Source organism: Centruroides sculpturatus, unplaced genomic scaffold (genome assembly GCF_000671375.1).
Source record: "Centruroides sculpturatus isolate CEXI.00-Female unplaced genomic scaffold, Cexi_2.0 scaffold55, whole genome shotgun sequence".
NCBI lineage: Eukaryota > Metazoa > Arthropoda > Arachnida > Scorpiones > Buthidae > Centruroides > Centruroides sculpturatus.
The window spans coordinates 379951-395695 of record NW_019384374.1 but is presented as its reverse complement, the minus strand read 5'-3'; the positions used below and the strand labels follow the sequence as shown (position 1 = coordinate 395695).

The following is a 15745-nucleotide window of genomic DNA, read 5'->3' as shown; positions in this document are numbered from 1 at the left end:
AAAAAAAGTTTTTAATATAGTACAGTACAGAAAAATGTATTCTAAATTTACGAATGCATGTACTGTAAATACAGTACGTACTTGTAAATGTATATATTTTAATGTGATTTTGTGTGCTTTAAACGTTTTTCTAGTGATATTACGACTTCGATATTTGTGGCGGACAGACGTAAAGTAGAATAAAATGACTTAAACTTGATTTTTATTTTTCCATATACTTTTTTGGCAAATGGCGTATAATTGGGAACGACGTAAGTCGAGGTATACCTGCTTATGATTTAAGATGTACTGTTCCACTTGTTAACATATCCTTGATACATATTGTTTCATTATTAACATCATTAGTTACAAATATAATCCTTCATCAAACCCTTTAACCGGTATTAAACAAGAGTAAAATTACATGCAAATGTTTTCGGATCACTCCCTTTTATTTTTTTAATTATTTATTTTCTTTATTTATTTTTTCATTAACGTAAAAATCCATAAAAAACCTTTTTAAAAAAGAACATTACTTTTCGGAATACTGGAATGCATGTGATTCACATTGATTTTTGAATTTCGACTTTTGAAATGTTGTTCGGAAGAAGTAATTTTTTCGAATTTCGCAGTTTTGAAAAAGTTCTTTCTACTGGTCTTCGTTCTAACGAATTTTAAGAAGAATAGTTGCTTGAGAAAGGACCCAGGGAAGGATCCTAAAACATTTGCATGTAATTTTACTCTTGTTTAATACCGGTTAAAGGGTTTGATGAAGGATTATATTTGTAACTAATGATGTTAATAATGAAACAATATGTATCAAGGATATGTTAACAAGTGGAACAGTACATCTTAAATCATAAGCAGGTATACCTCGACTTACGTCGTTCCCAATTATACGCCATTTGCCAAAAAAGTATATGGAAAAATAAAAATCAAGTTTAAGTCATTTTATTCTACTTTACGTCTGTCCGCCACAAATATCGAAGTCGTAATATCACTAGAAAAACGTTTAAAGCACACAAAATCACATTAAAATATATACATTTACAAGTACGTACTGTATTTACAGTACATGCATTCGTAAATTTAGAATACATTTTTCTGTACTATATTAAAAACTTTTTTTTATATAATACTGAATAATAGTTAAAAAAAATAATAATAAAACAAAAATGAAACCATATGTTGGATTGTGGTTTAATAAAAAACATATTAAACTTGATTCTAATGGTGATTTAGGTTTTGAAACACCTATAGATATTGATAAAAATCATTTACATCATTATTTCAATGTACTGTACACCAGTAGAAATATGTTTTGAAGATAATATTGATCATTTTCATGTTCTTATTAATAGAGATAAAGAATTAACAAATGTTTATACTATTTTTGATTTTAATTTCAATGGCAATGAAACAGTAATAATAGTAATAGGTAATGGATACTCAGAAAAAAAATGTCTTCAACCAAACTTAAATTAGAACTCAAGGATAAAAAATTTCTTAGTTCTAAATTCTTAGAAATATTGGATTTACAATAATTCTTTTATTGAAAAAATATATTTATTGTGATAATTTCTTCTGGCTGAAATATGAATAAAATTGAAATTGTGAATCAATTTCATATTTTTAAATTCTTAAGTAATGGAGATTTATTTAATTTCTCGCTTACTTGTAAAGAATTTAGAAATAAACTTCTTTTATATTATAAAGTATTTAATGAAATTGTTATTGATTAAAAAAAGTGATGATAATTTCTTAAAATATATAAATTATAAAAATAAAAACAAGAAGAGGAATAGAATTTAATTATTTTATAAATTTAACCCGAAAATGTTTTAAGTACTTTATACGTTCCTAATTCTAATTCTTTAAAAATACTTTCCTGTTCTGAAAATAAATTAGATTACTTATATCTTCCTTGTTTAGAAAATTTAGAAAAGCTTTACTGTAATAATCTAAATATTTTTATATCTTTCTAATATAAAAAATTTAAAATTTAAAAAATTTTATTGTTGTAATAATAAATTGGAAAATTTAGATCTTTCACATTTAAAATTAAATGATGTGAAAATAATTTGTTTTTTAAATATTTCAGGTATAAAAGGCTTAAAAATTCTTTATTGTCATACAAATAAATTAGATATTTTGGATTTTTCAAATAAGAAAGAATTATTAGAACTTTGTTATTATAAAACATAAAAATAAAATTGGTTGGTATGATGTTATTTTAAAGAAAAGGTTCTCCAACAAATTTATTGAAAATAATTATAAAAATATAGTTGTTTCATTGTTAGCTAGAATTTGTAATAAATAAATTTTCTCCTATATAAATGGGGTTAATCAAATATCCAGTTCGTAATGTTATGTCGGTATTAATTTGCCACGGCGAGAATGTACAGAAATATTATTTTTGGAAGGACAGAAGCAAACTTTCACATATCATGGAGTTTATTGATACGGCTCGTGGTAGATTTTTACATATTGATAGATAACGTTTAATTTTTGGGGCCGGTGAGCTAGAAGGAATAAAAGTATTGAGAGAATTTCATGGATAAAATTTTTAAATATAGTATATCAATATTTATAAATTATATTGAATAAATTTTCTCCTATATAAATGGGGTTAATCAAATATCCAGTTCGTAATGTTAAGTCGGTATTAATTCGTCACGGCTAGAATGTACAGAAACATTATTTTTGGAAGGACGGAAGCGGGCTTTCACATATCACGGAGTTTATTGATACGGCTCGTGGTAGATTTTTACATATTGATAGATAACATTTAATTTATGGGGCCGGTGAGCTAGAAGGAATAAAAGTATTGAGAGAATTTCATGGATAAAATTTTTAAATATAGTATATCAATATTTATAAATTATATTGAATAAATTTTCTGCAATATAAATGGAGACTTCGAATAAACTAAATGCTATTGGTAAACTTCAAAATATAGCAACAAAAAAATCAAACAAGTTAGAAATTGATTACGAATATTCAATCCATGAAGTCAAATCGATATCAACTCGTTACGGTGATAAAACAATAGTAGCGTCAGATGATTTTCAAGTTTTCCTACCAGATCGATTTAATAATAATTTGACTGAAGAAAATATTAAAGAACTAAACAAACGAAAACATTTAAGATTTGTGTANTAATTAAATTCTTACTTCATAGTAGATTTTCCGATTTTGGGTTATTCACTTTTTGCAGTTTCTATTTCTGAAATAGGTTTCATTTGCATATGTATAAATTAAAATAATAGCTTTGAATAATATATATATAAACATTAGTGTTGCAACGAATAGTATATTCGGCCTCAGGCCAAATACCGAATATTCGGCCAGGAGCGTGGCCGAATAGCCGAATATTTGGCCAAACTATTCAGCTCGATTAATGCAAGACTGAAAATTGGTGCGCAAAGCGCATTATGGCAAGGACCCTGCTCTCTATTGGCCCACTGTCACTACGCTTCGTCAATCACGTTAATTTTTGACAGTTGTAGTGGACAGACAAGAGCGTCATGGCAGTACTGTATGTGATAAATAATATCAAATGTGGATAACAATGAAATGACCTACACACGTAAATAATGGAAAAAGAACAAAGAAGGAATTGCGAAGTGAAAATGTGAAAATAAATATGAAATTGAGTCAATAACATAATTGAATAATTTGAGGCATCTTATTCGTGTGAAATTCGCTGTTGTCAATGTCAAACAATCGTTGTGATAGGCTTCTGAACGGAAAGCTAAATGCTTGTAATGAAAGTCATTTAGCATGCACGGACGAAAGCCTGGGGCTTTTTGGGCTACCAAGCTGTCTAAACTCTGTGAAATCATAACTGTGACTTATACCGACGTCCTATCTGTCTCTTTTCTCCGTTATCACCAGGCTATGAATCACGTAATTATAAAATGGGAAATCCTCGACGGAAAAGCTACGAATCGAAAGTATCGTGAGCGCGTATTATGATGTATGCATAGGCATACGTGGACTAGAGCGATAAAGGAAAGAGAAAGGGAAGAGCAAAGACAAGCGCTTTAAAAAAATGATAGGCAGGATCAGACCCTCAGATGTGTGCGACGATTCTCGAACAAATAGGCGTGTGCAGATCTTTGTAATTATAAATTGTGAATACCTGTGACTAATATTTTCTTTTTTATTTTGTGCATGTTATAAGTTATAAATAAATATAAACAAACAACGGGTTAATGTCCAGGGTCGTAGACCATCATGGCGGCTCTTCCTGTTTTAGCCTCGAAACCGGACCGCTTTGGAGACAACGTGTCACGTGACGACGCGAGCGAACGGCGGCGGCTGCTGCGCCGCGGCAGCGCCGGCGCTGATTCCAGCAAACAGTGGGGACGCACGTTCTAACCTAACCTAACCTATTCTAATAATATAAACGGTAATAATTATGATAATTTATTAGAATAGGTTAGGTTAGGTTAGAACGTGCGTCCCCACTGTTTGCTTTCTTGTCTTTGCTGGAATCGGCGATNTATTAATTGAAGACCCTCTTGAGACTAGTATCATGAAAATAGAAGTATGCGATATGTTTGGCCACTGCTGATGATCATTTTATATTGTTATTACCTTGACAGTGTATTGTATTACTCTGTTCGTAACCAATGTTAGAAATTATTTGGAATTAAAAATTAATTAAAAATTTTTAAATACTCACAAATTTTGTATTGCTTTATTTTATTACTTTGTACTTATTTATTTTATTTAATTTTTAATTTTAACAAGTAATTCTACTTAACACAATTCTCTTAGAATAGCAATTCACACAGAAACTTAAATGATAATTCCTCGAGCCATACTAAACCGAAATCTAACAGGAATAACTAAACACCTTTGATTTACGGTTCCGTGTATTATCTGATACACCAAAAATATGGCAAGCGCTCTTGCTCGACTTTCCCAGGACATGAGGTTAAGGGAACTTGAACAAATTGGGACATGTGACGGAGGGAGAGTAAAAATTTCAAAAAATTGCAAACTTATTAAAAATATAAAAAGTTTGGCAAGCGCTCTTGCTCGACTTTCCCAGGATAGGAGGTTAAGGGAACTTGAACAAATTGGGACATGTGACGGAGGGAGAGTAAAAATTNTCTAACCTAACCTAACCTATTCTAATAATATAAACGGTAATAATTATGATAATTTATTAGAATAGGTTAGGTTAGGTTAGAACGTGCGTCCCCACTGTTTGCTTTCTTGTCTTTGCTGAAATCGGCGATCAGCCGCCATGAGTGTACGTATCTGGACTTTAACCAAAATAACAAAATAACATGTTTTTTTTTTTACTCACCTTTGTCCGCACTCATTCGCCGACTCTGGCGTGACGCGCAGGCGCTTGCGTCGTCACGTCACACGTCGCGCAGGCGCTCGTGTCGTCACGTGACACGTCGTCTCCAAAGCGGTCCGGTTTCGAGGCTAAAAGAGGAAGAGCCGCCATGATGGGCTACGACCCTGGACATTTACCTCCTGTTCTTAGGTATTCGGCCGAATACCGAATAGTAACCGAATATTCGTTACATCACTAATAAATATATAAATATCAGTTACTTTTCGCCGTCTTTCTGGATCTTTGAGCCGACTCCATCGGAATTCGAACGGTCGGCTATTTCTTGCCACAATTTCTGGCGATCTTTTACGGTAAATCTGAATTCTCCGACATTAATTTAGGGTTGTCTTCCATAAAATTAACGAGTGTCTCGAACTGGAGACTCGTAGTTCGCTGTCCTTTCTTCGACATTTTAAAACAAAACTATTTCACTAGTTTTGTTTTAAAAAGTTTTGTTTTATTTCACTAGCGCTGGTACGCGACAATGCTAAAACCACGTGCTTCGCTTAGAAAGTGGCGGGTTGCTGTCACGTGACGAAAATATAATGTTAACTAAACTGTGATTGGTTAAAACATACTAGCTATCGATAACGTGGAACCCAGACGCATCTCGAGCATGTTGCCAAGTTAGGGTTTTTTTACCCTAGATTTAGGGATTAATTTCGAGTGTAGGGGGAAGATTTTTTTAGAGAAAAATTTAGGATGATTTTTTTTCTATAGACAATTTTTAGGGATTACATTTAAAACTTAAAATTTTTGCATTTTGAAAATTTCTTAGCCTATGCCAGCACTCAGTAATAACACGTGTGATTTTACAAGCTTTAGTGAGTTTGATCTTTGATGTTAAATTGTTAAAACTACAAGAAATATTTAAATGTAAGTAATAAAACAAATTATATAGTTATGCAAATAACTAATTGAAAGAATGAATATAAATTGAAACTTTTTGTAGAGTAATTTATGTTTTGGTTGGTTTAGTTAAAACTCGATACAAAAGAAATGTCGTTGAATTTTGCCTTATTTTAGTTGTACCTTAAAAATGAAGAACACATAAATCATTGTGAGAACGTGTTACAATTAATCGATTTAATCTATTAATTAACTAAATATCTTCTGTTTTTTGTTTCAGGTATATTGGAGCACTCGAAGAGGATGTTGGGTTATAAATCGAGTAGGAAAAGGCGGTAAACCCAACGACGAATCTTTCATAACGAGATATTTCTCTATCGGCTTAAGACTAGCGCCAATAAATGTCTCGTCTTGGTGGATAGAAACAGACTTGAATAGGTGTTTCGATCACAAAGCTTACCAGTTAAAGCCCGAGCATCGATTCTTTCAGCAGCATCCCACCATCAACGATTCCGTTGCAAATTGTATTCTCAGCGGTAGAATTACGGTTAAAGGAGACGTACAGCGATTCGAAGAGAAGGGCATCGTCTTCCAGGGAGATTCGCACGTCACGGAAGTGGATTAGGTCATCCTAGCCACGGGGTACGACATTAAATTCCCATTCCTCGGCAAAAATATCATAGACACCACCGATAATCGGGTGGAACTATACAAACTGATAGGTGGAAGTTTTTCCATTGACGAATTACAAAGCAGATGGTTTGTGCAGGTACTTTTAAATAAAGTACCTTTTCCTAGCGAGAAAGAAATGAAGAAAGACGTCGAAAAGAGAAAAAGACAACTCGAGACGCGTTATTACGATTCTAAACGTCACACAATCCAAATCGATTATATTAATATCAGATACTCGGACGACATCGCGGAGTTAATCGGAGCGAAGCCGAATTTTTCGAAGATGTTTTTTACGGATCCGAAATTGTTTTGGGCTCTGATGCTGGGTCCGAGTCTTCCTTATCAATACAGGTTGCAAGGGCCACACTGTTGGGACAAAGCCAGAGAAACCATTCTCGGTTACAAAGAGAGAGCTCGATATCCTTTGCAAACTCGTTTTAGGTCAGATGACAATTAAAGAAACTCTTCTCCTTGTATTGATGCGAAAAGTAAAACGCTTTTTATATTACATTTTAATCACTTTACAAAAGTATCTTTATAAACTTGAAAAATTAATTAATCCTTTGTGAAATATGAAAGTATGATCAACTCTTTCCCCGATAGAATGTGCCGTCTTCATTTAGTTTCATTAACCCGAAACTTTCATTTACTTTCTTCGGGTGTTGGCAATTTATTATTTGTGCTTAAATACACACGAAATATAATATATTTCAATATTTAGTTGTTTGTCAGAAAGGAAGATTCTGTGATTTCAGCGTTGGACAAGAAGACGCAGCCATCGAATCGTCTTGGCACATTGTTCGCGTGGATCCTATTGTTTGTAAAATTTATCGAATAATAATTTTTGGCATTAATATTAAATATTTTATCTATTTAGCTGATAGTTGTTCTTACTTATATTACTATTTCTTCAAGCAGTTTTTCACTTTAATCGATGTATCGATTGATTTAAAGTATTAAAATGTTTCCCTTCCGTTCCCTATTTAATTAATTTTTGAGTTTAAATAAATAATATACGATGTGAAATTTCTCTAACATTTTCTTATAAATTAGTCTGTATACTTCTATATGCACTGGACACTTTTACCGCCCATACATGTAAGCGTACACTTACTATCGAGAGAGAAATATTTTAGTAAAAGGGAGTCACTAAGGGCAAGGTAATCGAACGAAATAGTGTAAATTTTGGAAGAATTTTTGGGGAACGAATCTGTACGGATGGAAAGATTCGAAGAAGATCCGTTTGTCACCATCCAGTCAATTAATTAAGTACAACAGCACTAGAGATATGACATATAATTCCTCTCTATCTCCTCGACCTCTCGACCTTTAAGCGAAAAAATTTAATTGCGTCAATGCCCCTTATACACCAGCTCCCGTGCCAAATTTCGTCTCTTCATCGTTATTTCGTCTCGAGATATTAAAATCTCGACATACACACATACGAGTCCGAAAGAGTAAAAATCTGGGGCAATCATTTTTTGACTGATCGTCATTCTTTTCTTTTGTTACGGGCCTATACTCTACAACTGCCAGGAGAGTAATATACACGTAACAAGTTGGGAAATAAAAAGGAGTCCACAGTCCCGCTTTCCTGTGTTACATAACAGCCGAGGAAACTAAAAGGCATTAAAACCCATAATATCATACGGGTAGAAAAATTCTAAATAGATGGATCCGTCCACTAGCGATGACTGGGTAGTGGCTGAAAAATTCTCTTTAAGAAACGGATTTACTAAATTATATTGAACTAGCTGTTACCCGCGACTTCGTCAGCGGAGGTTTTGCAAGCAAACCCCATTTACATCCAATATTTCAATAACCATAGTAATTGTTATATAACACCTACCGCTGAAGAGAATTGCCGAAAATCAAACGAACTATTTTCAANTATATAAAATAGATTTACATTTATTTTTAAAAAAATTAAAATCACGATATAGGTAATGTTCAACAGGCTGTATGTGAGATGCTATACGGTAAAAAAAAATCTTTGTGAAAGAGAAAGGCGAAAAAATGGGATGAAGAAGCATGATGTGTTACGGGTTCTTACAGTAGGGATGCGGAGACCTAGCCAGTAATTTAAGATTAGACCATTGAAGTATTTAAAGCAGAGAATGAGGTCAAAATATTTTAGGCGATCAGAAAGATTTGGAAGACCAAGGCAAACTCTTGCCACATCGTGGTTGTCAGTAAAGGGTAAATTGCAGAATTTGTGTATCAGAAAATAAACTTTATTTAATTCAGATTGTATTTTTTGAATCAGATAAGGGACAGCCATGGCCCAGACAGGTAAACAATAATTGACTATTGATTGAAAACTAGTAAAGAAAATTGTTCTGAGTGTGATCTTTGAAGAGAAATTTTTGCAAAAACGCCACATAAAGCCACATCTAATTGCAAGAGATTTAATAATGTAAGAGATATGATCATGGAATATTAACTTTTCATCAAATATGATACCAAGGTCATGATGAGACTAGACAGTTTATTTTAGAAGAATCAAAAATTACTTAAATTAAAATAAAAAAAACCCCACAAATTTCAAACTCCCTAAAATGCCGTTTACTTCTGTCTTCTATAAATGAGTTAAAGTAAAATAAAAAAAAAATCTCATTTACTTGTGAACAAACTCAACGATGTGTGCTTTATTTGTTTTGCTTCATTCTCTCATACCTCTATACACAAATCTTAAATCTTTTTGTTTGTTTAGTTCTTTAATATCCTCTTCAGTCAAATTATTATTAAATCGATCTGGTAGGAAAACTTGAAAATTGTCTGACACTACTATTGTTTTATCACCGTAACGAGTTGATATCGATTTGACTATGGATTGGATATTCGTAATCAATTTCTAACTTGTTTAATTTTTTTGTTGGAGTATTTTGAAGGTTACCAATAGCATTTAGTTTATTCGGAGACTCCATTTATAATGGAGAAAATTTATTCAATATAATTTATAAATATTGATATTAAATGCATTGTTTATAATTGATGTACTGTATAAATCAATTATGTTTGTATCTGAGTGCATGGCAAAAATGTCATGAAGATAGAATTGTCCAATTACTTGCAAAACTCAGCATGCAACTATATCTGTGCCTCTTTCTAGTAAAAGTAATTTGACTAGAGGTTAGCAGTCATCATCTCATGATAATTTTAATAATTGTAATAACTTCTAGTCAAACTGCCTACCTTCAGTCAAATGTCTTTACATTTAATTATTAAATTAGCCTTACTTTGGCAGATTGTTTGGCATTACTTAAAAATCAGGCTTTATGTATTTATATATACAGTATTCAGAAGATGTTATGCAATGACAGAGATTGTTATTCTACACAAGAATGTTTTGGGGTCTACAAAATTTTTTTAAAATTAGGTGTTACAGTATCTAACTTTGCATACATTGGAGTCACTTCCAGAATGCTTGCAAACAGGTTGGCCAAACACCAAGAGAAACATAATAGATGTACTACCAATACAATAGTATCAATAAATTTATACTTTTTAAAATAATTTTACATTTAGCTGATATTTATGAACATATGATTTTATAGATAAAAAAGATACAACTTTCAGAAATGCAAAACACTAAATTTAATTTTTTTATGAAAGCATTTCTGTCAAAGGAATGTGTAAACTTAGCACTATATTCAAATATCAAGACAATAATTGCTAAGTTAAGGTAACAAAAATATTCTTTTTATGATTTAGTTCAGCAGCAGCACAAATAAAATATAAACTTTATATAAAAACAAAATATAAAATTAAATTTTGATATTTGGAATGATTCATATTTGAATTTTAAATTGAATTTAAAATATTGAAAACACATTTAGATTTATAAATTTATGAATTTTTATGTTCTAATATGCTCTAAAATGAAAATGTTTCCAAAAAAAAGAAATATTTTGATTATTTTAACAAGTCATTATTTTTATAGTAATTCTATTAACTATATGAATAATTGAGGAAATATGAAAATAAAAGAATGCTTTAATGCAGTAAATTGTAAATTCACATTAAAATAAATTCTAGTAGTTTTGAGTAGCTTCACTCATCATTAGGAAGTGTGGAAAAAAATCTGTTGTCATGTAAGTATTGCCATGGAAACGAAACATGGCTGTATTGTTTCCATAGCAATACTTACAATAATAGTTTGCAACTATTCAAATTTATATTATTGTAACAGTGGATTTAATCCAATAAATTATTATTTTTATATTTTTTACAATCTTAATTTTTTGCAGTCATAAGTTTATTATTAATATGAGACACTTCTGAAAATAATTATTCAATACCTTGATTATAGATGTTTCAGTTTTTTTTTTGTTTGAAAAATAATTTTTAATTCTTTTATTGCTGACCACAAAGATATCAAGTTGCAATTTAAATATGATTAGATAAATACCCTTGAATTTGGAATTTTATTAAAGTCCAAAAATAGTCAGGATTGTTTTTTTGTTTAATTTGTATTGATTTTAGTAAAGCAGAATTTTTTGAACTATTTATTAAGAAATTGGAGTTTTCTAGAGTGAATCTATAAATTTTGCATACATTTAATGTGAAATATAAATTGCTAATAAATATTTTATTTTACAGACAGAAAGTTATGATAATATGGTGGGCTTCAATATGCTTAATTATCGTTCTTGTAAAAATCTGTGGAAATCCTGTGTTGAACATCACACTTTTTTTCGACTTCATGCTCCTCAACGTCCATCTCGTCGTCTATTTTTTGGAGTAGGATCGAAATTTCGATATAGGTGAAATTTATCAATTATATAATTGATTATCAAATACACTTAAACTTTTAGTTTTATTTGATCTCGTAAGAAAGTTAAATAAAAATCATTTTTAACATGTTTTGCTTACTTTTAAAATCTTAAATTTTTCAAATATAACAGTAAGAGATTATTTTAACTTATTTAAATTCATTCTTGTAATTCTTAGAGAATATTAAATAAAAACTGTATAATAGATTTAATTCATAATATTGATTTATATATTTTTAAAATTTCATTTTTTAGTGGAAGAACAGAATATCAAACATTGGAAGAAGGTAAAAAAAGTGCTAGACCTGAAAGAGATTTTGCTAGGTTTGTTGAGTTTTTAATTATTCAAAAAAATATTGAAATAAATGTCAAATATAAACTTATATATATATATCTATCAATTATAAACTCTGAAGAATTTATTTTTAAAACATATGTATTCCTAATACAGAAATGCAAACTATTGTTTCTTTATTATAAAATATAAGAATCATGGTTCTTATGGTAAGAAAGAAAAAAAGAATTGAAATCCTCAATAATAAAACTTCTTTCGCATTACTTTTATTTATTTTAAGTATTTTTAAATAGATATTTCTCTTACTATGAATTTTAAATATTTCTTTAGGACTGTTAGTAAAAGATATATGGGTCCACCTGTGCCTCGTGTAATTCGTGAGGGATTAGATATTTATGGAAAGAAACCACCAAGACCAGTTACAAGGATTAATGGAACATCACATATTAGACCATATGACAGTTTAAGTAAAATTAAAATTTCAGAATCTCATTATATTCCTCGGAAAGCATGGTTTACTCCTTCAAGGTTAGTGAAAAAATGAATTTTAGATGATAAATAATACAGTCAACTCACCTTAAAGCAAACACCAATAAAGTGAATTCCTTCATTAAAGCAAATTTTGCCATTGACCAGGCAAAATGCCATTATTACAATGCTAATTTTCATGTGATAAAGTGAACAAAAATTTTTCAGAATTTGATAAACTGAACTGTAAATTAACTCCACAACCCTTAAGAAATAACCCTACTTCCAGTTATGGTTGCTTTTTACAGTTTTTGACATAAACAATAAAAATCAGTATTGTAATAAATGTTCTATTTTGAGTAGTATTTTTCCTCATAGTAAACAAAAAAAAAATCAGCAGTCAAAGACAGCTTTGACTTCTGATTGTAAAGCAATTCAAACATCTGTTTTTAGTGGACCATTCTATTGTACTCAGAAAATAGGGTTAGTGTTTAAGGACACCTGCCCCTTTAAATGGATGTGATCCCATGCAAACATGTGCTAGTTTGCATATTGGGATCACATCCATTTAAAGGCATGTCAAAACAATGATGCCAAGTTTTGGCTACACTGCAGCAAATTTGTTTTTTTTGTTTTTTTTACTCTTTTGGCATCAGAAATATTTTCTACTTTTTAAAATAATCTTTACCAGAAAAAAATTATGAATTTCTTTTAGCTTTGTTTTGTTTAACCACTCTGATATACTACTCCACACTTAAATGGCAAATAGTGATTGGTTGGTGATTAGTGAAAGTGGGTGATTGGTTAACAAACATAATCCGTTCCAAGACTTTGTTCGCTATCCGAATTGTTTGTTAACTGATTATCAATTTACCATAGGTTTTTATGGAAATTTGATTAATTTGTTCTGGAGACTCCAAAAAATAAAAAATATATACTTTCTTACTACTATTATTTATATGTAATAATAAAAATACATATACAGGGTGTATCAGAATGACGTTTTAAAAATTTGGGGGATTGTAGAGGATGAAATTTTGAGCGTTTTGACATAAGGAACCTACAGCCGGAAATTTTAACTAAAGTATCTACAGCAGTAGTAAGTGCTTGACCACTCTTCACTTTGGTAGTTACCCTTCCATCCATTGACGTCATGTTATTGCTGCGAATGGAAGACTGTAAACACACAACTACAATGATCTAACTGAGCCTGTGTACANGTGTACCAAATTTCACCTCTTTAGGTTAAGCGGTTTGCTCTGGGCGATGATGAATCAGTGAATGAATGAATGAGTCAGTCAGGACAAGCAATTTTATATATTTAGATATATTATATAAAGATAAATACGCATTATTTATTGAAATTTCCCCGAAAGCTGAGATATATCCATCCTCCTCTTGGCAAATTGCTTTGGCGTGGAGCTGTCTTATCTCTCTTCTCTACCCGGTACCAAATTACCGTATTACGCACGGGGTGATCGAAAGGTTAGTTAAAATTTGAAAATCGATATCTCGGTCAAGTTTTGACTGGTGGTAACGCGATTAGCATTGAAATGCGTAGAATCACCAGGGGTTTTTTCCAGAAAAACGTCACAATTAGTTTCAATTATGTCTACCCGGTGCCGCTTTGATCCGTAACGCAATAGAGAGAGTGGCCGTATAACGAACGCTTTTTTATTATTGGCAGTTTGTGATCACGCGACTTTACGTCGCCCTTATTCTTCCAAACAACGTGTTAGCGAGGTTGGAACCGAAACTTGGTGGGATTAAAATGAATGAAATGCTAGTGATATTAAGAATATATTTGCGATACTGTTAATTTGTATTAATCTGAATTTTTGAGTTTGATGCCAGTCGCTATATACTGATATTTGTTAGAAGTAAGAAGTTATTGTCTAGTTTAGATTATTTTACAATTCAATAATTCTTAGAGTATGACTGGAAGTGCCGCTTTCGGCAGCGAAAAATTATTTTTGCGAAAGATCCCGCACGTTGTAAACTTTGGGTAAAAAACTGGAAAGCAACCGACAGCGGCTATTTATTTGAGGTAAAGTATTAGCAATTATTTATGTAGCTACAATTTTTATTTATATTCGGATGATATATTCGTTCGTAAAATAGTTAAAAATGCTTGAACTTTAAACAAAAAAATCAGTATACATAAATTAATTAAGAGTATTGATATAGTTTAATATTTATAATATACAAATCTACTTTATTTTAATAAAATGTATTGTAAATTACGGTAGAATTTGTAATTTAGAATATACAATATATAAAGTAGAATTTTATATTAAATTGATCTGCGAATAATAAATATGTTTTAATTTTACAGTATTTATTGTAAGTCATTCTCTGCTTCTTCAATCGAATCTGTGAGAAATTTCCTTTTCCGCTGTCTAATAGTCTTCTAAGAATGTTTTGATGCCTCATCATATTGATTTTTGATGTGTAAATCTTCTGGGTTGTCCAGCCAATTCATTCTTTGATTTGCCGCTGTTAAACCGTGGTTTCCTTGGTCTGTATTCTCTAGGTAAGGTTTTATGGCTATTTCTAAGATGGATGTGCGCATTGCTTTCCAAGCTCGGTCCATTTCCATCTCTTTCATCGTATTCAATTCTAGAGCCTTCGTTATTTCTTCCTGGTATTGTCGCCTGGTGTCGTTAGCTTTGAGTTTATTTACATCGTATGAAAAACGATGGTTTTGCTTGTCCTTCGTCATTACCCGGAGTTTCACTTTCATGCTGGCTTTCGGCAGGAAGTGATCTGTTCCCGCTTCTGCTCCTCTGAAACTACGTACGTTTTTTATGCTATTACGATATCTCCGGTTAATGAGTAAATGATCTATTTTTGCCATCTGGGGATATCCGTGTTTGTTGCGAATGTTTTTTCTAGGGAAATTAGTACTACGGATTATCACATCTCTAGCGCTGGCTAAGTTGATAAGTCGCTCTCCATTATCATTGGTTGTCTCGTGCAGGCTTTCCTTTCCTATGGTGGGTTGGAAGCACCGCTCTTGGCCTATTTTAGCATTAAGGTCCCCGAGAAGCTTCACTATGTCACGTACTGGAACCCTGTCATTGCGTTCTCCAGCTCCTCAAAGAATTCCTCTTTGTTTCCTCCGTCGCTTACTTCTGCGGAAGCGTGGGCTTTGACCACTGTGATATCGAACCATCGGCCTCTCGTTTCGAGCTTGGAAATCTTCGCAGAAATGCATTCAAATGCCAACATCGTGTCCCATATATGCTTAGCTACGACGAAACCAGTACCTAGTTAATGAGTAGATGGCGCGCGTAGGACTGGAGACAGCTTGAAAATCGTGCTCGTAAACTTTTCGGTTTTTATCGG

General features: G+C 31.6%; 1 protein-coding gene and 1 pseudogene across 1 annotated transcript; both read left to right on the top strand.

Moving 5' to 3' along the window:
* The window catches only part of LOC111616094, a 24108-nt pseudogene extending 16406 nt beyond the window's left edge, over positions 1-7702 (top strand).
* Positions 7703-11374: 3672 nt separating this feature from the next.
* LOC111615965 (tyrosine-protein phosphatase non-receptor type 4-like) lies at positions 11375-12632 on the top strand. The gene is made up of 4 exons (XM_023357399.1): positions 11375-11625; positions 11890-11958; positions 12260-12457; positions 12626-12632. The coding sequence occupies exons 1-4, from the start codon at positions 11480-11482 to the stop codon at positions 12630-12632; spliced, it is 420 nt and encodes a 139-aa protein (XP_023213167.1). The 5' UTR covers positions 11375-11479.
* Positions 12633-15745: the final 3113 nt, after the last annotated feature.

Coding starts and splice junctions, on each gene's coding strand:
- LOC111615965 (XM_023357399.1), top strand. CDS start 11,480: ATGGTGGGCTTCAATATGCTTAATTATCGTTCTTGTAAAAATCTGTGG. Junction 11,626..11,889: donor GGATCGAAATTTCGATATAG/GTGAAATTTATC, acceptor TTCATTTTTTAG/TGGAAGAACAGAATATCAAA. Junction 11,959..12,259: donor CCTGAAAGAGATTTTGCTAG/GTTTGTTGAGTT, acceptor ATATTTCTTTAG/GACTGTTAGTAAAAGATATA.